This window comes from Tursiops truncatus, chromosome 18 (genome assembly GCF_011762595.2).
Source record: "Tursiops truncatus isolate mTurTru1 chromosome 18, mTurTru1.mat.Y, whole genome shotgun sequence".
Taxonomy (NCBI): domain Eukaryota; kingdom Metazoa; phylum Chordata; class Mammalia; order Artiodactyla; family Delphinidae; genus Tursiops; species Tursiops truncatus.
In genome coordinates this window covers 18,776,343-18,800,473 of record NC_047051.1, presented here as the reverse complement: position 1 = coordinate 18,800,473, position 24,131 = coordinate 18,776,343, and the positions used below count along the sequence as shown (strand labels likewise).

The 24,131-nt window shown below is 40.0% G+C and overlaps 1 protein-coding gene and 1 long non-coding RNA gene across 13 annotated transcripts in view; one reads left to right on the top strand and one right to left on the bottom strand.

Annotated features, from left to right (window-relative positions):
* Window positions 1–24,131, bottom strand: part of RCBTB2 (RCC1 and BTB domain containing protein 2) — a 36,436-nt gene that overhangs the window by 6,361 nt on the left and 5,944 nt on the right. For 3 of the 8 annotated variants that reach the window (XM_033843667.2, XM_019936585.3, XM_019936584.3), the window contains exons 2-13: window positions 22,227–22,326; window positions 19,209–19,276; window positions 17,907–17,957; window positions 13,396–13,551; window positions 13,019–13,169; window positions 10,624–10,790; window positions 9,686–9,844; window positions 9,461–9,568; window positions 8,265–8,407; window positions 3,745–3,935; window positions 3,103–3,229; window positions 1,990–2,129 (exon numbers count right to left, since the gene is read on the bottom strand). In XM_033843667.2, the coding sequence (XP_033699558.1) occupies window positions 1,990–2,129; window positions 3,103–3,229; window positions 3,745–3,935; window positions 8,265–8,407; window positions 9,461–9,568; window positions 9,686–9,844; window positions 10,624–10,790; window positions 13,019–13,169; window positions 13,396–13,551; window positions 17,907–17,957; window positions 19,209–19,262 (1,447 nt within the window). In that variant the 5' untranslated portion in view covers window positions 19,263–19,276; window positions 22,227–22,326. The remainder of the gene's footprint in view (window positions 1–1,989; window positions 2,130–3,102; window positions 3,230–3,744; window positions 3,936–8,264; window positions 8,408–9,460; window positions 9,569–9,685; window positions 9,845–10,623; window positions 10,791–13,018; window positions 13,170–13,395; window positions 13,552–17,906; window positions 17,958–19,208; window positions 19,277–22,226; window positions 22,327–24,131) is intronic. The other 5 variants (XM_033843669.2, XM_073795196.1, XM_073795197.1 and 2 more) reach the window with 4 other exon arrangements.
* LOC109550220 (uncharacterized) lies at window positions 2,127–18,830 on the top strand. Of its 5 annotated transcripts, XR_002176624.3 has the most exons (5): window positions 3,931–6,642; window positions 12,358–12,515; window positions 12,604–12,722; window positions 13,650–13,842; window positions 15,646–18,830. It is a non-coding gene; the product is annotated as an uncharacterized lncRNA (long non-coding RNA). The 5 variants fall into 5 exon arrangements; XR_012327667.1 differs by lacking the exons at window positions 12,358–12,515; window positions 12,604–12,722 and adding an exon at window positions 2,127–2,432 and having other exon boundaries at window positions 3,706–6,642; XR_012327666.1 differs by lacking the exon at window positions 12,604–12,722.

The following is a 24,131-nucleotide window of genomic DNA, read 5'->3' as shown; positions in this document are numbered from 1 at the left end:
TTTTAGCTTGACATATAACTTTAAATTTTTAGACAAATGGTGCACAGGCCTCCATTTAGACTCTTACCCAGGGCCCTGCAAATGTTAGGGGCGGGCCCATAAAAAAAAAACCTGCCACGCAGACATCTGAAAAGCAGCTCAAACTCCTTTGATTTTTCAAACTCAAGAGCAAAACCTGGTGCTCTCCACTCTCAAGCCAAATACCTCAGAGCAATCATCCTTCTCTCTTTTGCCCTCAAAACCCACATCCCATCCACCAACAAATCCTGTCAGCTCCCTATTTAAGATATATTCAGAATCGGATCTCTTTCAACACCTCCACTGCTAGACCACCCTAACCCAGGGCACCACCATCTTAAACCTCACCATTACAGTTACTGATCTTTTAAAAACAAATCCTCTCACCCCTGGAGTATAAGCTGCTGGTGCCTCTCCCTTCATATGTGCAGAAACCCATTCTCCCTTTCTTCCAAAATCGTAGACTACGTGGCTGAGCCATGACCATCTAGAAATAACCACCTCCCCCAACTTCCTGTGCAGCTGAGTTAAGGCCTTGGTTATCTCTGGTCCATGGTTTAAAAGAAGTGGGACTTCCTTAACCAACACTGGGATTTGCCCTTTGTCCCTTGTCACTGTCCCTTCCTCCATCCTGCTGCCTGTAATGCACATGTGGTCTTGGACATGAGTGCAGGGGCCACATGTAAGGATGCCTTGCACTGTATCCCTGTGTGACAGAGAGAGAGAAACTGTCTTGTTTAAGCCACTTCCTTTTTTCATTTTACTGCTAAAGCAAATCCTAAATAACGCAACCCTCGTGCTCAAAACCTTCCAAGGCTGTCCATCACGCCAAGAATAAAACTCGAGCCCTTCACGGTGGCCTCCAAGGTTGTACCTGGTCTTGCCCAGATCCAGCTGCCTGGCCTCAATTCCTCCGACTGCCGGTCTCATTCTCTCCCTCCAAACCACTCGGGCCTTCCCCCTCCCCACTCTTCCTCCTCCCCTCCCCCTCCCCCCTCCTCCATGTGCTACCTGTGTTCTTGTCTCAGACCCTTGCACCTGCTGTCTCCCTTGTTTAGAACACTCTTCACCTGGGCGTTTGCATGCTTCCCCCAGCTCTCTGCTCAGCACATGTCCTCACAGAGGCCTTCCCTGACCTCCCAACTGACTGCTTTTATTTCTTTGTTTAGGGCTGGCCTCCCTCCTCCCAGCAGCAGCTCCACAGGAGCAGGGCGTCGGTCTGTCTCATTCATAGATGCAGAGGGGAGCACAGCACATAGTGGGCCCCGGGCGCTCAGGTAGTGTGGGAGAAAGGAAGGAAAACTATAAAACTTAAGAAATCAGACTTTTGTTTACCTGAGGAAAATTAAATGCTGATCTGGTAAAAAGTGTTATTGGATTTATACGTGTAAAATGAATATTTAATTGAAAGATTTGAGAGGTGAACTCTTTCTTCAGTTCCTTACAGAAGTAACTCCTTAATTCTTCTGTCCCATGGGCCAACAACATAGCTGACAGCTGTAAACTGAAATTTAGTATGTTTTCACCTTGTGCCCGCTGGACGCCCTGTGCTGCTTTCCTGCCGTCAGTAACCCTGAGGTGCAGTGATGCACCAGATCACAGTGGGCCGCCCCGAAGGGACAGTCACAGTTACGGAGACCAGCAGGGCTGTCTGTTACATGCGTTTTATCATTTTTATAATGTAAATATCTTGAAGGCAGCAGCTGTGTGGGAGCTAAAAAGTCGTGTACAGTATCTAGTAATTCAGGAAGAATGGCACCTGTCCCACAGTGCTGATGGTTTCATAATTCATCCATATCTCATTTTATCCATCCAGTCAACCTTTGTGTGAAGTGGGAACAAGGGAAAAGCATTTGGGTTCAACACACAAAAGGAGAACTGCTTCTGTGATTACCCTCACAGCCACTTCCTTTTAGGCTCTACACGAAGCACCTTTCTGCCAATCTCTTGGTCAAGTCTGGTGGCAATTACCTACAGCCTCCTCGGGGGACAGGCTGATGCTGTCTGTGTACAGGTACTCCAGGAAGGCTCGGTAAACAGGATATGAAAATTCACTCATTTCTACAATATCATCCTCACTGTCTTCCAACGAAGAGCGAAAGTGCTCACACCTGAAGGAAGAAAGAAGCATATCAGGTCCTGGCTTCTGCGCAAGAGCCCATGACCTTCCTGAGGAGTGTGTGCTCGTGGCGGTTAAAGAGGAAACAACTAACACGGAGAAAGGAAAAACACAGCACCACGCAACTTCGTGTCCTTGCCTGGGCCCCTCGCTTCCCCTGCCGGCCGGAAGTCCGCAGTCGTTTATTCGACGAGGCTACAAATGCTAACCTGCTGCGGGGCGGCTGCCTCTGCGGCCACGAACTCCCAGGGGCCCTCCCACACCACGTCCGCGGAGCAGCACTTATAGAAATCAGGTAGGTTTATTTTCATAAACTCTGAGTAATTTTGTTTCTTCTCCTCCTGTTATGAGTTGAATTGTATCCCCAAAATTCATAGGCTGGAGTCCTAACCGCACTATAACAGTATTTGGAGAAAGGACCTTTACAGAGGTAATTGAGTTAAAAGGAGGTCATTAGGGCGGACCCTAATCCAATCTGACTGGTATCCTTACAAAAGGGGGGATTTGGACACAGGGAGAATGCCGTGTGAAGACTGGAGTTACGTTGCCACAAGCCAAGGGCTGCCAAAGACTACCAGCAAACCACCAGAAGCTGGGACAGAGGCATGCAACAGATTCTTCTTCAGAGCTCTCAGAAAGAACTCATTCTATGAACAACCCTGATCTTGAATTTCTAGCCTCCAGAACCACGTATACATATAGCTGATTCACTTTGTTGTACAGCAGAAACTAACACACCATTGTAAAGCAATTATACTCCAATAAAGATATATATTAAAAAAAAGAAAACAGAGAATACAGAAGAAATGCCACGTATAATGTGTTTACCCCACTGCACGGCACGCTCATAAGAGCAAAAAGAGCCTTACCTTTTTTCAGAATCACAGACGTGCCTAACATAGTTCCTTGGAACTAGAAAACAACAAACATATTTATTTCAATTCTTGGAATAAATGATTCCTTACCTAATTTTGAGAAGGACTTTATGCGCATAAATGTACTTTCCATCCACCAGAAATCTCAGGTCTGCGGTGCTGGGATTGTCAAATTCTCTCTTCAGGGACTCAGCCACGGTGAGGTGGCCGTCAGGTTCTGGGGGGCGGGGGGCGACACCAGCGCTTTCTAAGGAGGATGCAGGCCCAGCACGGCTCTGCTGACACGAAAACACCAGTTCCCCAAATAACTGCCCCACTGAGCTATGCGCTGTTTTCCTAAATACAGATTCCCGCTGCTGCAATCATTAAGGATAAGAACCTCAGACACATCTGCTTATAAATCTGGCAAAACAACTACAGTCCCAAACCACCACACTAAATAAAATTTTTGAAAGTCTGAGTAAATATACCAGCTAAAAATAAAAGCTATAGTTTCCCAATCCCATCAGAAAGCAATCCAAAGGACTTTCAATTTAGTATGAGATACTGATTTCTAATACTTTTGAGAAAAATGAATCGATCCAATGAGTTCCCTTTCACAGGAGCTCATTAGAGGGAAATAAATTGCCTGATACTGCACTGAACAAAGTCCTCACTATCAAAAAATGAAAACACCAGAAGTTCTCGTTCTAGCTTTCAGGCCACCACCCCGATGGACAGCAATCAGCTCACCCACGGACAGGAGGCGCCAGGTGACGGCGGGCGTGGCGAAGCAGGCGAACACGTCGTCGGTGGAGGAGAAGTGGGTGAGGTGAGGCAGGGTCACCGACTGGCCCCGGCACTGGCCCCACATGTACACGTGCCCTCCCTGCGTCTTGGCTGCAGACGTGTGGGTAGAGTGGCAGGCCGCAATCTCTGTAATTCTAGGTCCACAAACACACACCAAGTAAACACGGTAAACAGGAGAAGAAACAAGGTGACTTTTTCTTCCCTTAGGTCTAACTAAGTAAAAACAAAAACAAGACTTAAGACACCTAAGCGTCTCAACTGTCAGGCACCCAACAGTTATTTATATGTAAGCTATGCCTCAGTGGCACTTATGGAAGGTCTGCTTGTTACCACTTCTAGCCAGTAGGCCCAGAAAAATATGTACCATCCTGTTCTGAAATTCAAGTATTAATACAATCCAAGAGAGCAGAGACCAAAAACAAAGACGAAAAAAAAAAGTGATTTAATTGTTTTCTTAAAACATTACTTACTAAAGCAGATCAGAAAGATTTGGGCCATCTCAACCCAGGGTCAATAAATATTTTCATCAAAACTTTACCAATTTTAGGGTTAAATGAAGCCTGCTGTGGGTCACCCCAACTCACACTGCAAACAGTAAGTGCAGTGGTTCTGACTCACCGGACTATATCATCCGGAACCCAAGAGAGCCGTTTTCTGGGATCAACCACATGTTAGACCCTATTTCAGTAAGTTCACGATTGATAGGCAGGTAGTTCTCAGAACACTTCCTAGTGGAAACCACTGTTTTGTTGAGTTGAAAATAATTATTTTCTCTCAGACTAAGCCACCATACAGAATTAAAGAAAATAAACTATTTCCCCAAGTGAAGTACCATCTTGATTCTGTCTCGGGCAATGGTACCAGCATCCTCACTGACTTAGGCTCAGAACTTCAGGGTCATCTTTTACTTCTCCCTCCTCATGTATCTCTTTCTTCAGAACATCCGCTTGACGAATAACAGCAATTCTTTCTTTGTAGCGCCTCCCATTTGCCACACCCTCATCAAGCACCCATACCCGGACCAACACAACTCTTCGGTCTCCCTGCCTCCGACCTAAATCGCACAATGCTGGCAGGTTAATGATCCTCTTGAAACACCATTCTCATCACTACATTCAAACCTTCATTGACTTCCCATAAGACAAAAATCCAGACACATGACCTTAAGGCATTCCCTAATTTGCCTTCCATCTATGTCCAGCGTTCTCTCAAATCACCTTTGCCCACACACTCTCTGTTCCAATCAACAGATGTACTCACTGCCCCTCAATGTCATTATGCACAAAGTCCTTGGTCAGGAATGTTCTTTCACACTTTGGGAGACCACTTACAATGACAGCCTCTCTTTTCCCTGATAACGTTCCATGAAAAATGTAACTGATTGGAACACAATTGTGTCCTTCTATGCTAAACTACTCAACATCAGGAAATCAAAATAACTTCATTCCCACATTCACTTCTGAAATGTTTACCATTAGCCTCCGGGAGAGGGGAACAGCCTTTGCCATTCATTAGAGGAGGTGGGACACTGCTTCCACAGCACAGGGGTTAAGGACGCAGAAAAGCTGGGAAAGCTGGCCCTCCCTGAGATTGGCCTTGGGGCATTTACCTGGAGCAGCCAGTGCCCTGCGGGAAGTCAGGGGTGGGGCTGAGGCTTGGCTGACTGCAGCAGCTGCTAGAGCAACCGAGAATGGAGAAGGTTTAGAGGGAAGCTTCAGGTCTCAGCTTGGGACTCGACCATCAGCCAAGGCGCCCTGCCTTTGCCTGAGGTCATCTGTCCTTACATCTGATTCACACCAAGAAGCAAATGTGGAAGTTCAGATTTTCCAGTCATACAGGCAACAGACAATGACTATAAACTGAGCTAACCTTTACTGTCAGGATGTCTGGCATATTTCACACTTTATTTTGTAGCCATTCTTAATGGAAAAAATTACTATATGTTCATAATAAATAGGTTTGGTGTCACCTCAACGGAATGATCTGCAACAACGGCACAGCTTAATGTCTGAGAAGCACTAGACATGAAACAGCAGAGAGTGAGACAGAATGCAAAACAGAAAACGAGGAAAGAAAAAAGGTAATTTGTGAGGGAGGAGAATAATGGAGAAGAAATCATGATTATAAGAAGACCAGAGCACTGTTTCCCAATCCTGGTTCTGTACGAGGCCAACACATAATAATGACCTCAAGAAGTCACAAAATACACAAAAACTCAAGGCAAAGTTAGTTTTAGATCAATCTAACTTAAGCTGTGTTTTTAGGGAACTTTAAAGACATGCTGGTAAATCAAAGTACTGAAAATTCAGAAAGACTGGGAATGACTGGGTTAGAGAAGAGAATCATTTTAATTATTAAAATCACTTCTATGTGAACATAAACAGTGTTAGCATTCCTCACCACAAATAGACTTAATCAGGTTTTTCTTGGGTTGCTGTTTGAGCAAATAATTCCACGTAGACAAATTTCCCCTTTCTGCTTCTGTGAACACGTAACCAAGACCTGACGACCCACCCCGCCCCAAGTTCAATGCTGTTCGTTCTGATTAGCCAAGCCTCCCCGTGATGGGCCCCAAGAGTCAGGAGTTCCCGAGAGATAAGTCATAACATATCTGCAAAGTTTCAGTCACTGAAAAGGGCGGGTAGGTGCCGAACAAGTCCCAGCAAACCCATAGGTTCCTCCCTTGTAATATTTGTGCGATGGGGAGCCTGCAAGCTCAGCAACCACCACCTGAAATTCAAGCATGGAAAACTGAGAAAAGCGGGAGCATCTCATTCAAAACACGCACCCCTGACATCCGTAGCCAAAATCGTGTTTACGTGGACAAGACCAAGTGTGCAAGTATTTAGCTATTTCTACTTTTTTTTACATATATAATTCAAAGAAATGTTTTGAGTTATGAAGTTTTTGAAAAAGACAGAAAGCAATAGATAACTCTCCAGTGCCACGTGCCCTGACACTCACATAACTTCCGGGCCCTGCTTCTCTGCCTCTTTTGCTCTTTCCCACTGAGCCGCCCTACAGTCTGTCTGTCCCAGTGTGACCACAGTCAGAAGACCTGGCACTCACTCTGGGGCTGTCAGGACCAGCGGCGCAAGGTGGGGCGCGTCGCTGGTGGGCAGACGGCAGCGGACTCTGTGCGTCCAGACAGAGGAGTTCAGTTTATTTTAAATGTGGCAGCACGAGAAAAATGGTAAAGCGCCATACAGACAGTCCGTTTTTATACCCATGTTACCTCTGATCCTTTAACACTTCTTCGCTATTTTGTCTAAATACCAAAAGTCCCCACTGACTGGATTTGCTAGCTGGAGGCATTTCTGTGATTATTCAAAGCCTCAAGACTGTCTCTTCTCTTTTTACTGAGCGGCTCTGAACCACCTTTAAGAGAAACGAAAGTAACATGGCTGCTTGCATCTCCTGTGTGCCTGCCAGCTCGTGACCTTCATTACCTTTCCTCTTCCCCAATTCTTAAGGAGTCTAGGGTCTTACTGTAAGATATGGGGGAAAAAAGGTTCTTTAACCAATTTAACATAGGTTAAATAAAAGCAGCCAGGTTCACAATACTCAAATGAAAATCAAGGGAGCTGAAAATGACCATTTGGTTCTTCATTTTCATTGCTAATATTCCAGTAGAAACATATAAAAGAACTGCTACAAATGCAAAATAATTTATCCATATATTTACTTAAAATCAGATATAGCAAAAATTAATACGTAAAATAAAAATGAAAACAGCAATATTAATTTCCACAATGATTTCAACCCTGGCCTAACAGAACAGATAATAAAATGTTCTTGTCTGTGCTCCTGTGTCAAGCAATGAAGAGTGAAAAGGCAGTGATATACCCATGTTTGAGAAATTTCAAGAGACCTTCAAAAATAGTAGGATAATCTGGGGGAAAACTCTGGATATGCTACTCACTTAATACAACCTTGCAAACAAGTGCACACTACTCAGTTTTAATTTTTTAACCATTTTGCTCTGCTTCACAGTGATAGCCTGGGAGTTGAAGTAATGAAACAGCCCTATTCTTTTCAACTGGCAAATTTTATAAGTAGCGGCCCCCATCTGAGATACTTTCATCTTCCTAAACCATAGAAGATAGACCTCCAACGTTATCAACTTCTTCTTAAGAATGTGAAATAGAAAACAATGAGAATGCGGGGGAAAAGGTCTTTTTTGAGCGAGAAGAATAATGCGGAAAAGCTGTTGGAGGTTTAGTCATTGTAGTTTGTGTAAAGTAGCTATTGGAGGTATAGATGAAATACGGGTATGTGGAAACAAAATATTTAACATCAATCAACTTGCCTCAAAATTCTAAAGCCAATTTTAAAAAGGAATGAATGGTCTTGTTCAAGAATATTCTAATACTAGCAGTCAATTGCCCATAATTCTATACAATGCCTAAGTTTAGTTTAATCACGAAAGAACACTGAACTTATTTTGAAAATGCACATATTACCTGTCCTTTTCCACAACAACAGGAGTAGGGTAGGACTGGTTACTTTTATTGCCAGTGCCCAACTGGCCGTAAGAATTTGCGCCCCAAGCATACACTTGACCTTCATCTGTTAATACTAACGTGTGTGCATAGCCACAGGCAACCTGGAAAGAGAAAAACCAAATCCACTCAGGCCTGAAAACAGAAAGAAACATGTTTCACAAGATAGGTTAAGATTCAAAAACTGAAAAAAAAAAAAGGGAAGAGGCAGTCTGCCAGAGAGGCAGGCATTAGGTTAACCAACATCCCTCCAGATCTAGCTTAGGCCCCGTGTGTGGTGAAAACTGCAGTGAGATCAACATGAGTCCTTCAGTGACAAAGAGTCCAGTTTATTCACCTTTAATACGGCATTCATTATGCTCACAGAGATCAAGGGGTGTGAAGTGAATAAGAAATAGACACTTCTATTTTTTAAGAATTATTTTCTCCTTTTATTATAAAAGTAAAAGATGTTCAATGTGAAAAAAATATAGGAAAGTATAATTATGAAAGTCATCTCAAGATCAGGATTTTTTTCTATTTATATATAAATATAGAGATATGCACTGATAGCTTTTTAAAAAAGTGATCATATCTGTATAAGTAGTCCTGTATCTTTCTTTTTACTTAACATTGCATATAGCATTATTTCCCTACCATTAAAAATCCTTTGTAAGCATCATCTCTGTTAATATAAATTTAGTCTTGATATTAATTTATTTAACCATTAACTTACTGTTTGGTTAGGTAAATTGTGCTGCTATTATTTGTTATCAATTTTTTTCTTTCTTTTTTTTTTTTGCTATATCTTTACTACACCTTCTGCAAGTCACTTTCTCTTTGGTTCCTTAGGATAATGCCCTAAATTTAAGTAGAATTACAGACCAAAGGGTATGAATATTTTTAAGGCTCTTGATACATACTGCCAAAGTTTCCTTGGAAAAGATGATAAAAATTTACATCCCAACAGCTATGTATGAGAGTGCACTGGAAATATAAATTTTCTGATAAACATCCACAACTAAATTCAGGAAAAGAGCTTTAACCTTTACTTCAGTCAAGATAGCCAAGCAGCTTACTTTTTCATCCTGCTAAGACAACTGAGTTTTTAAGTACATTGGTATCCTTGCCCCTGTAGCCTTAAAAACAGGCAGCATGTGAAGCAACAGTGGACATACCCGCTGGACACGAATGCCTTGCAAAGCTGCTACCCTACAGGGGGTTGGCTGGTTGCCGCTGCTGCCGAGTCCCAGCTGCCCGTTTCCATTGTAACCCCAGACATAGACCTGAGAGAAGATGAGAGACTCAATGCCCACGAAAGATGAACAGAAGCATTCCATGTCAGTATGACACTGAGAAGGTAGACAGGCTTTTTTAAGCGACACAGAAAATAACTTTCTTACCTCCCCAGTGTTCACCACTGCCATCGAGCACATCTGTCCACAGGCTATGTTCACAACTACTTTATTCTGTAAGCAGCCAGTGACTCTTCGAGGGATCGGCTGATTAGCTGTTGATCCAGACCCTACCTGCCCGGAGTTATTATAACCCCAGGCAAATACCTATTTGAAAGAAGAGATCAATAAATGAAACACACTAATATATAAAGTGTCTCAATTGGCACTTACGGTGCCTCATCTTTGCCCTCAAAGTGCTTGATAACCATAAATGCTCACAACACAGGCAGGGAAGTTTCCATAGAATGCATTCTTACAAAATGTATTACTTTATTTTTTTTTTTAAGATTTTTTTGATGTGGACCATTTTTAAAGTCTTCATTGAATTTGTTACAATACTGCTTCTGTTTTATGTTTTGGTTTTTTGGCCACGAGGCACGTGGGATCTTAGCTCCCTGACCAGGGATCAAATCCGCACCCGCTGCATTGGAAGGCAAAGTCTTAACCACTGGACCGCCTAGGAAGTCCCAAAGCATATTACTTTATAAAATTTGGTTACTGGCATTACCTACACAAACAGCAATGATTATAATCAAATATCATATAATCCTTATAAAAATATCTACTTTGCTTCAGCCATATTTTCCAGCATTTGGGGATTTTTCTTTTTGCAAATAATCCCCTTGAGTATAGCAACATAGAAGTAACAATACATCCTTTTAAATTTTGCAGTTATAGAAATCCTTACTACATACAGGCACACTTCATAATATAAACACCATGACTATGAACTGCTAACAAGAGTAAGACTGAATTTGAGGTAGGTGGTTATTTTAATCAAATGATCATATTTCCAGGACTGCTACAGGAATCTATATAATGTACTGAAATTAAAATCTTATTGAAATCTTATGATCAGTGGGATTTATGCTGACTATTCTCACCTCTCCATCAGATGTTAGCACCAAAGAATGGTAAGACCCACAGGCCACTTCAATGACTTGTTTGTTTGACAAATTAGTAGAGATATGACAGGGCACTAGACCATGATTAGTTGTCCCATTGCCCAGCTGACTGTAACCATTGTGACCCCAGGTAAAGACTTCTCCTTCTGAAAATAAAAAGAAACATAACCAACTTTCAAAACATCTATTCTTATATGAAAATATATATATTACACACTTCCACAAATGGAAACTAAAACTTCATATGCAAAAGCTAATCAACTTCCCTATTCCACAAAACTCATTTTATAAAAGAATACATTTGGGAAGTTTAAGTACATTCTACCTCAAAGCAACAAGATAAAATTTAAATGGATTCAGTTATAATAGCTAGAAGATAGGTTTTTAATAAACAACAGAGAAAAGGCTGCTAAAAGTAAGAGAAAAAAAAAACAGATTGAAATTAGACTGACTGTAAGGTCATTTAACTTCTCTGAACCTTAATTTCCTTATCTATAAAATGATCTCCAAGTTAACTTTTTGAATCTTTGTTATATTACTTATTGTGCAGTATAATACATATTCAGAAAAGTTCTTAAACTGTATATACACAGTTTTATAAATAATTGCAAAGTACACATCCATGTACTACCACTCAAGTCAAGAAATACAATCTTATGATCACCCCAAAAGCCCCCCCACATGTACATCCTGGATAACAGGATTTAGTCTTTCTTGGTTTTGAACTTAACATAAATGGAATAATACAGTATATACGCCTTTCATCTGTATTTTTCTACCCTATTGTCTCTTTGTGCGACATTCCAGATAATTTCTTCTGATCTACCTTCCAGTTTATTAATTTTCTCTTGCTGTGTTCAAACTGCTGCAAAACTTGTCCACTGATTTTTTCATTTTGATAATTATATTGTTTATTTGGTTCTCTTTCAAGTCTTCTATGACCTCTTCAGGTATCTTCAAGCTCATTTTTTATTTTTTCAAACATAATAAGTACAGCCATCTTATAAGTGGTATCTGGTAATTCTAATATCTGATATTTAGTAGTTGTTTTTTGCTGTCTTTTTTGCAGGTTCTTATTCAGGGTGCCTTGTTTCCTTGTACCTGCTTATCTTTGACTATGTGCTACTAATTGCCATTGAAAAATGATTTTCGATGGCATTATATTCCTTCAGGCCTAGAATGAAGGTACTTTCGTCTAGAAAGAATTTGCATTAACTTCTCTCATGTTCTTAAGGCACTTTAAAGGTACCTCTCTGATAAATCCAAGGCCTGAGATTTCTTGGACCATCCAATCTAAGGTGAATTGGAATACAAATCCATGGATACAACACCTCAGGGAGAGGTTTTCTTTCTTTTTTTCTCCTTGCTTTGCTCAGAGCCAAGGAATTCTTCTGTTGAGTCCCTTAGAGATGAAAGAACTGACTCATCCTTGCCCTGAGAGTGTAGCCCTTTGTGGTCCCAGCCTAACATGTGAGGTCTTTGACTTGTGACCCCTTCACCTCATAAGTACATCAGACCACAACACTCTTTAAGTGCATAGGCAGATGGCTTTAAGGCAAAATTAGCTTCAGGGTCCCCTCTAACTTCTTAGTTCATACTTTCTCTTAAATATATTTGGTCTAATAATTCCTTTCTGCCTTATCAGTGTTTTGATGCTTTTAGAAAATTAAAAAAGTATATTTTATATAGAATTTGTATTTGTTTTCACTGCAGAAATGGTCTGAATAATCCAGCCTGCTACTACTGGCAACCAAAAATCCCTAAAACTTATTTTTAAAATGTGAAATAAATATACGAGAGTATTTATAAAATTTATTTTCCATTTAAAGAACACTAATAAAATGAATACCCAGCTTGAGGGGAACTCTAAGGTATGTTTTAATTATGTTGTCTTCTAAGTCTGAATGCATGAAATAGCCATGAGAATATTTAATTCTTTATACTATTAATACCAACTAGAGCCATCAGTGACTGTTTAAAGTCAGGATCACAGAACGCTAACAGTTAGAGGGGATCTTCGAATCTAGCTTTCATCGCTCTTCTCATAGATCAAGAATCTCAAGTTCAAAAAGTCCTGAGTGAGTTCAGCATTCTAATGCAAAATAATTACACATATCAACAAAAGGAGTTCACTGGGCTTATCGCATTGTCATTCTTACACCCAAAGTGCCAATAACTGCTAGATTCCATCTGCTACATTATCTTACTTTGATATTGATACTGATATTTCATATTGTCCAAAGCACAGTCAAGTTCCCAGGGCAGAGGCAGAAAGCCAATCAAGAAGTATGTTCTCAGTGTAAGGGGTGGTCCTAGTCTTGTTCCTCAACAAAGAAAGCTATGGCTAAAATTCCACCCTGTGTTCCTAGGTTACCTGCTGTTGCAAGGACAACATGTGGACCACTCCCATAGCTGAGGCAGGCAATTTTTTTGCCACTTAAAGAATCCAGTCTCCGAGGTTCAATGGTGCTCTGGACATCACCTAATCCCAAACAGCCACAGCAGTTTGTGCCAAGCACAAAAATCTGTGGGAAAAACCAGAGTTAGTTCAAGCAGTTCTATTTCTGACAAACCTGTACATTGAAACAGGCACAGTTCCCCTAGGGAAACTGCTTCATTATTTAATAAATAAGAATCTACTCTCCGTGCATTTTTTTTTTACCTTAATTCCTTCCTTAACTCCTTAGTTCCCCCAAGATCTTCAATTCAGCAAATCCATTACTGAAAATGTAATTTTTTCTTCAACATTACCTCATCATTTACTGTAGTATATAAAACTTCGTTGCCAGCACTGCCAAAGACACAGGCCTGACGAACTAACTGCAGTTCTTCCTCAGAACAAAGGGAGAAAATTGGCCACTTTCCCACATCTAACATCTTCAAAGATGACAGAGTAGCCTGTACTGGCTGAAAAAGAATTAAAAAAATAAGTAAATAAAATAAATCTATATATATATTGACTAATAATAAAAAATACATTTTCTTTGCCCCCTTCATTTCTGTAGAAGAGTTAGCATTGGTTTGAGGAGGAACAAACCCTATCTATTTTGGGAACTGCCTTTACAAGCCTGACTGCTTCAGGACCCTCTCACTGCAACCAAGAGCCAGAGGTCCTGGATGGAATCAGATCTCACCTATTAATTTTCCTCAAGGACACAGGAATCATACAAGGCTGAACTCTGGGGAGGTGAATGTCTGGTAAGCACTTTCAGTGTCGGTTATATCTTAAATGTAGCTCTGGAAACTAAGCTGCTTATGAAAGCAGGAAAAAAGGGAGAAGACTGCTGTTTCATCTGCTGCCCAAGTCTTAGCAAAACAAGTCCTTGGGAAAGAACAATGCCAAAGGTGACACCAAGGAAAAAGTCCAGAAGGTTTCAGTTCATGGGTCAGTTCTGACCATTCAGTTTGAGCAACTGGTGGGTTCCCTCATCCCCCCACTCAGGTTTGGGGATTGGTAGGACGAAAACACCCAGAAAGGACATGTATTCGTTTGCTACAACTGCTGAAACAAAGTACCACAAATTGAGTGGCTTAAACAACAGAACTTTATCTTCTCACAGTTCTGGAGGCTAGAAGTTCAGAGTCAAGGTATCAGCTGGTCTGGTTCCTCCTAAGGGTTGTAAGGGGAAGATCTGTCAGGCCTCTCCCCTCGGCTTGCAGATGGCCCAATTCTCCCTGTGTCTCTCACATCATCTTCCCCCACATGCGTCTGTCTCTGTGTCTCAATTTCCCCTTTTTTATAAGGATACCAGTCATGCTGGATTAGGTCACCCTCATGACCTCATCTTAACTAAACAATCTGCATCTGCAGTGAGCCCATTTCCAAAAAAGGTCATCTTCAAAAATAATGGGTATCTCAGTCAATTTGCTAAACCAAAACACCATAGACTGGGTGGATTATAAACAACAAAAATTTATTTTTTATAGTTCTGGAGACTGGGAAGTCCGAGCTCAAGGCGCCAGCATGATCATGTTCTGATGAAGGTGCCCTTCCTGGTTCAGAGCCAGAGTCTTCTCACTGTGTCCTCTCACTGTGTCCTCTCGTGCTGGAAAGGGCTGGGATCTCTCTGGAGCCCCTTTTATAAAGCACTAATCCCATTCATGAGGTTTCTCCCCTCAGGACTTAAACAATTCTTGAAGGCCCCACCTTCTAATACCAATACCATCACCTTTGGGGGTTAGGATTTCAACATATGAATTTGGGGGGGATACAAGCAAACCCACAACAGGATGCATGAAGATCATGAGCATTTGCACTCCCATAAGAGCATTCAATGTGGACATGATAAAGCTGTTTTTATTTATTTATTTATGGCTGCATTGGGTCTCCGTTGCTGTGCACAGCGAGCGGGGGCTACTATTCGTTGCAGTGCATGGGCTTCTTATTGCATTTGCTTTTCTTGTTGCGGAGCATGGGCTCTAGGCGCGTGGGCTTCAGTAGTTGTGGCACACAGGCTCCGTAGTTGTGGCTCACGGGCTCTAGAGTGCAGGCTCATTAGTTGTGGCGCACGGGCTTAGTTGCTCCGCAGCATGTGGGATCTTCCCAGCCCAAGGATGGAACCTGTGTCCCCCTGCATTGGCAGGCAGATTGTTAACCACTGCATCACCAGGCAAGTCCCTGGTGTTTAAAACAGATAAAGCTGTTTTAAAGAGAGCTTTTACTTATTTGCTACACTGGAAACATTTTTACTTACATACTTTTCAACTTCCCAAAATTTTTAAGATTATAATAAGATGCATAAATAGCCAACATGCCTATCAAATGCCATGTCTAGCCATTTCCCTCAATAATCACCAAACTCTAGCTTAATTTAAAGGAGCAAAGGATTTTCTAAGCCCTATCTTTCCCATCAGATATTAAATCAGTCTTACCAGATATATGTCTAGTAGAGAGCAGATCAGACTAGCTACTTGTTTTAGAAAGGATATTTGTGCTTTTCACCTTAGGAGTCAGGGGAAAAAATTATTTATTTATCCAGCCATTCATTCATTCATTTATAGGACTTGGCTCACAAGATTATGGAGGCTCAGAAGTCCTATGTTTGCATTTATAAACTGGAGACCTAGGAAAGCTGGTGGAATAATTCAATCCGAATCCAAAGGCCCGAAAACCAGAGGAGACAATGATGTAAATCCCAGTCTGAGGGCAGAGGATGAAATGAGACGTCTCAGGTAAATCAGCGAAGCAGGAAAAAAGGGATGAATTCTTCCTTCCTCTGCCTTTTGTTCCAACCAGGTTCTCAACAGATTGGATGACGCCCACCCACACCAGGAAGAGCCCACCCATTTACTGAGTCCACCAGTTCCAGTGCTATTCTCATCTGGAAGCACCCTCACAGACACACCCAGAGACAATGTTTAACCTGGGCACTGGGGGCCCACTCAAGCTGACATGTAAAGTTAACTATGTGAAGACACACAGTGAAGATGGAGGCAGAGACTGGAGTGATGCAGCTATATGTGCCGGAACACCAAGGGTGCCGGGAGCCCCCAGAAGCTGCAGGCTTCTTCCCTCAAGCCTTCAGAGAGCGTGGCCCTGCGGACACCTTGATTTCAGACTTCTGGCCTCCAGAACTGTCAGAGAGTAGATTTCTGTTGTTTTAAACCACCTGGTTTGTGGTACTTCATCAGGGCAGAAACTAATACTAAGAAACTAACACAGAGGGGAAGCAGTTTGTCACTGCTAACAGAATCACCCTTAGTGAGTGGCATAGCCTGAACCAGGGGAAGCTCCCCTAATGCCAAATCGGGCCACTTCCCCCCATGACACCACCAAACTGTAAGACCCTGCCTGGAGAATGATGTCTTCTATTATCTTTTGGGCAGCACCTAAGGTCACTGTGGGGCTAATGACAGAGTCTTGTTCTGTTACCTTTTAGTCTAAGCTTCTACTTTAAATTACCCACCTCCTTATATTATGAAGGATTCTTACTTTCTGTGAGGTGTTCATTTTAATTTTTTTTTTCTGATTTAAGTCTATAATTTTCAGAAAGAACAATGTTTGGGATGTGGCATCAAATATTTCATGTAGACGTGCTAACGTGCTAGTTAAAAGAGTTCTTACGTAGTATTTCTAATCTTCACAAGTGTAGGACATACACATTGCTATCCTCATTTTACATATGAGGAACCTGAGGGCCAGAGAGACTGAGAAATATTCCAAGATCACCAGCTTCTCAGTGGGCAAGCCAGATTTCTTTCCACAAATCATCTGTTGCTAAGTAAAAAGTTCACATAAAAAGTGATAACTCCTGGGCTTCCCTGGTGGCACAGTGGTTGAGAGTCCGCCTGCCGATGCAGGGGACCTGGGTTCGTGCCCTGGTCCGGGAAGATCCCACACGCCGTGGAGCGGCTGGGCCCGTGAGCCATGGCCGCGGAGCCTGTGCTCCGCAACGGGAGGGGCCACAACAGTGAGAGGCCCGCGTACCGCAAAAAAAAAAAAAAAAAAGTGATAACTCCTGGCAGGCCTAGTGTTTGCTTGCACTTGTAGGGCTCTGGCTGTTGTGCTCATGAAGTCCTTAATGAACAGGGCGGTAATGCCCACTGTGGGTTGTCTTCCTTCATGGAGCTCACAATTTAATAGAAAACAAATAATTCCAATATAACCTAAATATAACAGGTGTGAATACATTGCTTTTTAAATCTCTGCCAGAAGGCTGGCTACTGGAGGTCAGTCATCAAAAATTCATGTTTCTAAGTCTGTGGGGAAACTTCTTCATAGGGAACCAATGACTTCATTTATGAAATGCACACGTTTATACTTTTTTGAAGTAAATATTTAATATCAGTCTCCAGGAATTGAGTATCTTCTCTCACAGAAGAAAAATACATTCTTCTGTCTGGCATAATCTTGAGCATATATAGTTATACACATTGTACATACTGTATACATATGTACATATATAGCATATATGTATACTCTGTACATATATATACATTGTATATAGTAAGAGTGTACATAATATAAGGATGCACACACTTTGGGAGCCTCAGTCACACTACAGCCAGCCTGCACGATAGCAGGCATCTCCGCAGAAGGCACCCAACTACCTCTGGGCCCAGCTATTAAGTAAGGGACTGGCTGAGCAGAAGCCAAGAGTGGGCAATAAAAAAACTGTAGGGGAAAAAAAGCACTACCAGAGAGCAAGAGGTCGGCAATATAGGTCATCAAGGTCGTGTCCCAGGAATCTGCATCCTAGCTTGGAGCCTCCTTTCTGCACCTGTCACCAGCGTAGGTGAGAATTAACCCCAGGCCAGCTTACCTTCACTGCTTTGCTCACATCCAAGCCACCTCTCTCATCTTTCACTGGCATCTGTTTGGGAAATGCAAAGCAGTAAAATTTTTTAATATTAGCTCAAGGAAAACATAATTAAGGAAATACATCTCCATAAAGTTAGAGACCAAAATGCATTTTATCGTTGTTTTGAGTGTGTGCTCCCTGTATTAACTCTGCTTCTCCATCCATATGAAGAACCAAGTGGATTATGATACTTCATTTAACTATGGACAACTATTAAGTTGTCACAGTTCAATTTAAAATACCGCATATAAAAACAGAATTAAAATTACATGTTGGGCATGCCTAGCAAAAAAAAAAAAAAAAAAATTCTTAAAGAACAGCCAACACCTCACGTTTTGAGAATTTCCTGGCAGCATAACACCATGTAATAAAGTAATTTCTTTGCTAATTCCATGAGTTTTTTATTTTACAAAATCTGTGCCCAGAAGAAAAATAATGAAATTTTCTATGAACATTCTATAAGACTTTCAGGTTCTATACATTGCTTTTGTAAGCTACTTTCCTACAGGAGCTCACAAATGAGCACTTCGAGTCAGCACGCGGCAATACTATGGTTCAGTTCAGAAGCTGTGCTGTTTTTGTACACTACGCTGGCTGTGATGATGATTTACATCGTTTACTGAATTTTGACCGTATTTTATTTTTTAAAAAGTGGAAAACAGAAAAATGAAAGTGAATGGTGGCAGTTAATATTAAGCTGTCAGCAGTGAAGAGCAGATATTTCATAAATTTCATAAAATCAACATGAGATAGAGATCGATGCGCATGCTGAAAGATGTGAAACTTTTAACATCACTTGCACACTGACCGGACTTAAGCTGGCTGACTGTAATATTCAGATGTGATGGAAACGAAATAAAGAATATCTGCGATGAATTAAGAACATGTCATCTAAGATTAAGTATTTTGTCATTTTTTTTAAAAGCTCTGGCAGTGGAGCAAACATTGTTCAACTCAGACCCTTTTGCAGGACAGCATTTTCTGTGAAAGTAGGGGTGGTGTGGCTCCTCATCTAGCTCAAACGTCACCGCCTCTGGGGACCCTTTCTCTACTCCTCACACAATCCCCAGAGTCCCCTGCTGGTCCCTCTGGCATTCTCTACACCCATAACAGTGATGGGCCAGCCTCTCGGTCACTATACTGAGAGCCCCTCAAAGACAGACACTATCTCATTGATCTTCCTATTGGATGACCAATAGAGGTTTGATGAAGTATGTTTTATGTGACAGAAAATATATGCTCCAAGGGCATGATTTTTCTAACCTTGACACTTTTTCCATAGAGAAGGAAAAGTTCTTCTTCCATATGGTCTTCCATGGTCCTGTGCAGTCCTTGGGGAAAAAGTATGTGGTAAAATCAAGATCCCATATGTCGAGTGAAACTGGGCAGGTTAAAATTACTTTACTTCTAATTAACAGAGAAAATAAGCTAAGCTCAAATATGGTGAAGGAAAATAAGGGAATTAAGTTTGGGGCATGGGAGTTAATAGCTGTAAAACCCAGTAGATGTTTTAACTGTTGTTCTCCTATGAGAATCCTCCTGCTGAGGTGTGGAAAAATAATCCCAAGATAAACCTATATTCTTAAATCTATTAGGGAATGAGTAGAAAATTTTCATTTCAGAGTTGACTTCCTATAGATAAGAAAAAATAAACTGTAGACCTTGGTCAAATTTCCCCTGGGATTGGAAAGTTCCAAATCACTGTGAAGAGTAGACTTATCAATTCTCAGCTCCACTGAAGAGTGTATGATTTGCTAAGGGGGAGGGAGGGGGGAATGAATGAAAAGAATAAAAGGATGAAAGAATGAATGAACAAATGTGACTTGTTATCTTAACAAAAAATCTGAAACAACAGCCATCCAGTATGTAGCTATAGCACTGAATATGCTTGCCTTAATGAACCAGCTCCACAATGACTACCTTCTACCACATACAAGTAACAGCAGAAGCAGCCCTATCACATAACAGGCAGTATGTCTGGACTGTGGTTAAATCATTACACAGTTATCACTAAAAATAAATATGAATAAATATTCTCTCTCCCCTCAGAAGCAATTTAATGAAATCATGTTTAATAATGTTGATATTCTGATTCATTAGGCTGGCTCCTATCTACTCACATACAACCCATATTTCAAATGCCTAAAATCAGAACATTTTATCTAATACTACCTACAAGCAGTTAGAGCCTTGCAATAGATAAAAACAATAACCAAAATAAGGCTAAGTCTTAACAGTGTTCCTTATCAATGTTTTATATTCACTTGAGGATACTGGTAAAATTCTGTTTTCTTCAGCTGTAAAAGGTCTCTCAGCATATAAGGAATAATAAATAATATATTCAGAATAATTATTACTCAAACTATGGCAATTAATACAAATCATTATTTCTAATGTTTGGGAAAGATATGCTTGTTGTGAAAAGGATCACTTAGACTTTTCTCACTTATAAATTTCTAAAACTTGATCTGGTTGCCATCATGGAAAAATAATTTCATGCAGCAGCTATTCCTATATCATCTGTCTTCTCTATGAATTTTCAAGCTCTTTAGGAGAGAGGACCGTGACTCATTCATTGCTATAACTACCACAACACATGGCTCAGAGCAGAACACAAGATATTCGTTGAAAGCATCTTCTGAATACAGCTTTTTGTAGATTGCAGACAGCCTATATTGGGGATTCTTCTCTTTTTGGCCTCATCTTAACTGGAAATACCTTTTCCATAACTGCCCCAAGTTTACTGGAATAAAAAATAAAAAGATAAGAGAGGGAAGAGAAGAAAGAGGAAGAGAAGAGAAATTAGAAGAGGAAGGGAATTCAAAGGCAAAAAAGGAAACAAACAAGAGAAGGAAAAGGGATCTAATTAGAGAAGTGAATGCCCCTCACTGGACTTTAGGACCCCTTTGTGTCCCTAGCAGAAGGGAAATCTTGCTAATATGCTGAGATCACTGAACAGTAATCCTGGGGTTTGTTTTGTTTTGTTTCCCCACCCCATCCCTCTACCATTGTAGGTAACCAGCTTCACTGGTTTCTGGTTTCTTCTTCTGTTTCCTTTTGCAAAAATAAGCAGACATATGTATGTGTTTTTATTCCCCAGTTCTTTCTTGTACAAAATATAGCATACTTTGCATACCCTTTTGCAAGCTTTTTTTTTTTCACCTAACAATGTATCCTGGAAAGCACTCTATATCAGCTAATAGAAATTTTTTAACACCTGCATACCTTGGGTTTTTAAGGAGAAAAATAAATAGCTCTTTTCAGTGTCTTTGATCAGTTTCAAGTAGAGTAACTCTTTAAAAATTAGAATGGTGAAAAGCAGGTCATTCCGTTTATTTGACTAATCAGGTTAAGACATAATTACATGTATGGCATATGAAAATTACCATATTCAAAGAAATAACATTCAGTAAAATTCAATTAACACTAAAGATAATATTAACATCATTTCATTTTTGTCAGTCAGAATGTCCTTGAAGATTTAAAAATGATTCATGATTAATTACTATTATACAGTACTGTGAAAAAAATGATGTCAAAATCTGTAGCATTGTGGAAAATGGTTGGCTTTATTTATTTATTTATTTCCCTTTTGGCTGTGCTGCGCGGCTGGCTTGCGGGGATCTTAGTTCCCCGACCAGGGATTGAACCTGCAACCTCGGCAGTGAAATCACGGCGTTCTAACCACTGGACTGCCAGGGAATTCCCTGGTTGGCTTTTTTTTAACATTATTCCAATGTGATACAAATAAAATAGAGAAAACTAGCTTTCCCAATTTGCACTACTTGAGGAATATAGTTTGCGGAATATATGTGAGGATTATAGTTATCTCAACCTGTTATATGTGATATCACCAGGCTATTGTTATAGCAACGTTATAGTAATATATCAACATATACGTCTTAAAAATCCATAATACGCGTATAGAATACCACATCCATGATGTGATAAACATGAATTCTAAATAACAGCAACAATAATAACAGTTAAAATAAACAGTTACCCGGTGCCAAGCACTAAGTGCCTTATATTATCTCATTTTATCTTTACAATAGCCAAAAAGAAACAGGTGTAATCATTGCCTCTGTTTAATGGACATATTTCAATACTTTGACTAACAGTCACCAGTCAGTCAGGGTCAGAGCCAGGACTAATTCCAAAGTCCTTGCTCTTGGACCCTCCCCTGTAATGCAGGGATATTTTAAGTTTTCCTGTGTACATTCCAGATGGTTTTACTTTGTACTGACTGGTTAGGAACATTCCCACCAAAAATGTTTGTACCTGATTGTTTCTAAATTTCTGGAGCCCAGTATTCAGTCATCTTTAACCCTGTTCCTTCTAGATCCTTGTGAAGTTGTCGTCTAGGGTAAGGTAAATGTGACTGAAAATGGAAATACATAAATAAATTCTATTAGAGAACAAAAGAAAAGGACAAGAATATACCATCTTGAAACTTTAACAAGCCAGTATTTATCTCAGAAAGATACAGTTAAAAAATTGTATCAGCTCTATTTACTGTTAGAAAGTCAGCAGCAGAGGTGCTCAATTATAAAAAGAATTAATATTATAAAATATAACTTTCAGATATTATAAGTTTTGGGAAAGGGCTTCAACAACTTGGATGCTGAAACTTACAAAACAACACTTAACGTTTAATCTATAGTATTTCAACATAAAAAAATGCAAGGGAAACCATTTGGAAAGGGAAAAACGCAAAATTTTCAAATTTTTGGAAGAAAGTATAGAAAACATCTTTATGACCTCAGGGCAGGGAAAGATTTCTTAAATGAGACACACAAGCATAAACCACAAAGGAAAGACTGGTAAATTTTACATTAAAGATTAAAACTTTGGCATAATAAAAGACAAAATGAACAAAGGGAAAAACATGCCACAGAATGGGAGAAGATATTTTCAACATATATAACTGATACCTAATTAGTATCCATAATGTATAAAGAACACCTAAAAATTAGAACAAAAAAGGCAATCCAATTTAGAAGTGGACAAAGGATACAGGCAATTCACAGAAGAAGAAATTAACAAACATATCCATGGAATTTATCATAGAAATGTAATCACAATCAGATAGATCTCACCAATCAGATCGGCAAAATTAAAGGGGATAATACATAGTGTTTGCGAGGATGAAGATCAGAAGGCACACTCATATAGCTAGAAGGAATGTAAAGTGGCACAATCACTTTTAGAGCAACTCAACAATATTTAGGTCAGAGCAGTGTCTTTCAATCTTTTTTGATACATATATGTACCTGAAACAAGAGTTTCACAAAATAATTCTTACCCTTCCTATATGAGATGCTAAGGGATATCCTCTTTCCTATTTTTTTCTATTTTACATTATTCTATTCTACCCTACCCTATTTTGTCCTTTTCTATTTCATTTTTTCAATGTTGGTTTCAGCCCACTAAGATGATTTCAATATCATTAATAAGTCATGTCTTGTAGTCTAGAAAACAATGGCCTAGATGAGCTCTAGTGCATATACAAAATTGTTTGCAATAGCAAAAAACTAGAAATAGTGGATAGAATTGATCAACAGTCTCCATCAACAGAATTTATAAACTGTGGAACGTGTATACCACACAGCAATTAAAATAAATTATCTAGAATCAACACAGATAAGTCTCCAAAACAATTCTGATCAAAAATCACTAAGTCACAGAATGATGCATATGATACACTATTTGATAAAGTTTTAAAACATGCAGAAAACCATACTATTTTAACGTGTAATGGATACTGACATACACATGGCTGGACTTTGATGGAAATGTTTCATAAGAAAGTTTTGATGGAGATAATGTCAAAGGCAAAATTTGCCATGTAATTCTATCAATGAATTGGTGTGATATGGCTTTTCCAATTAACAAGACAGTTTTCAAGATTTTAAGCTTAAGTTAATCATCTGAGTATGGGAGGATAAGGTTACCCAATATTAAGGAAAACAAAATTGTAGAATCAGAATACCACCATTCTAACACTGCCTTTACTGCGAACATAGGAATTCAACAGAGCCTTGATAATGACAACTCATAAACCACAATTTCTTTCACCGTCAGTAAAATAAAATTTTACCAACACCATAGGAAGATAATAACTCAATAACATAGAAAAAGTACAGTATCTTAAATGCCATGGAAGAAAAATATGAAATAGAAAAA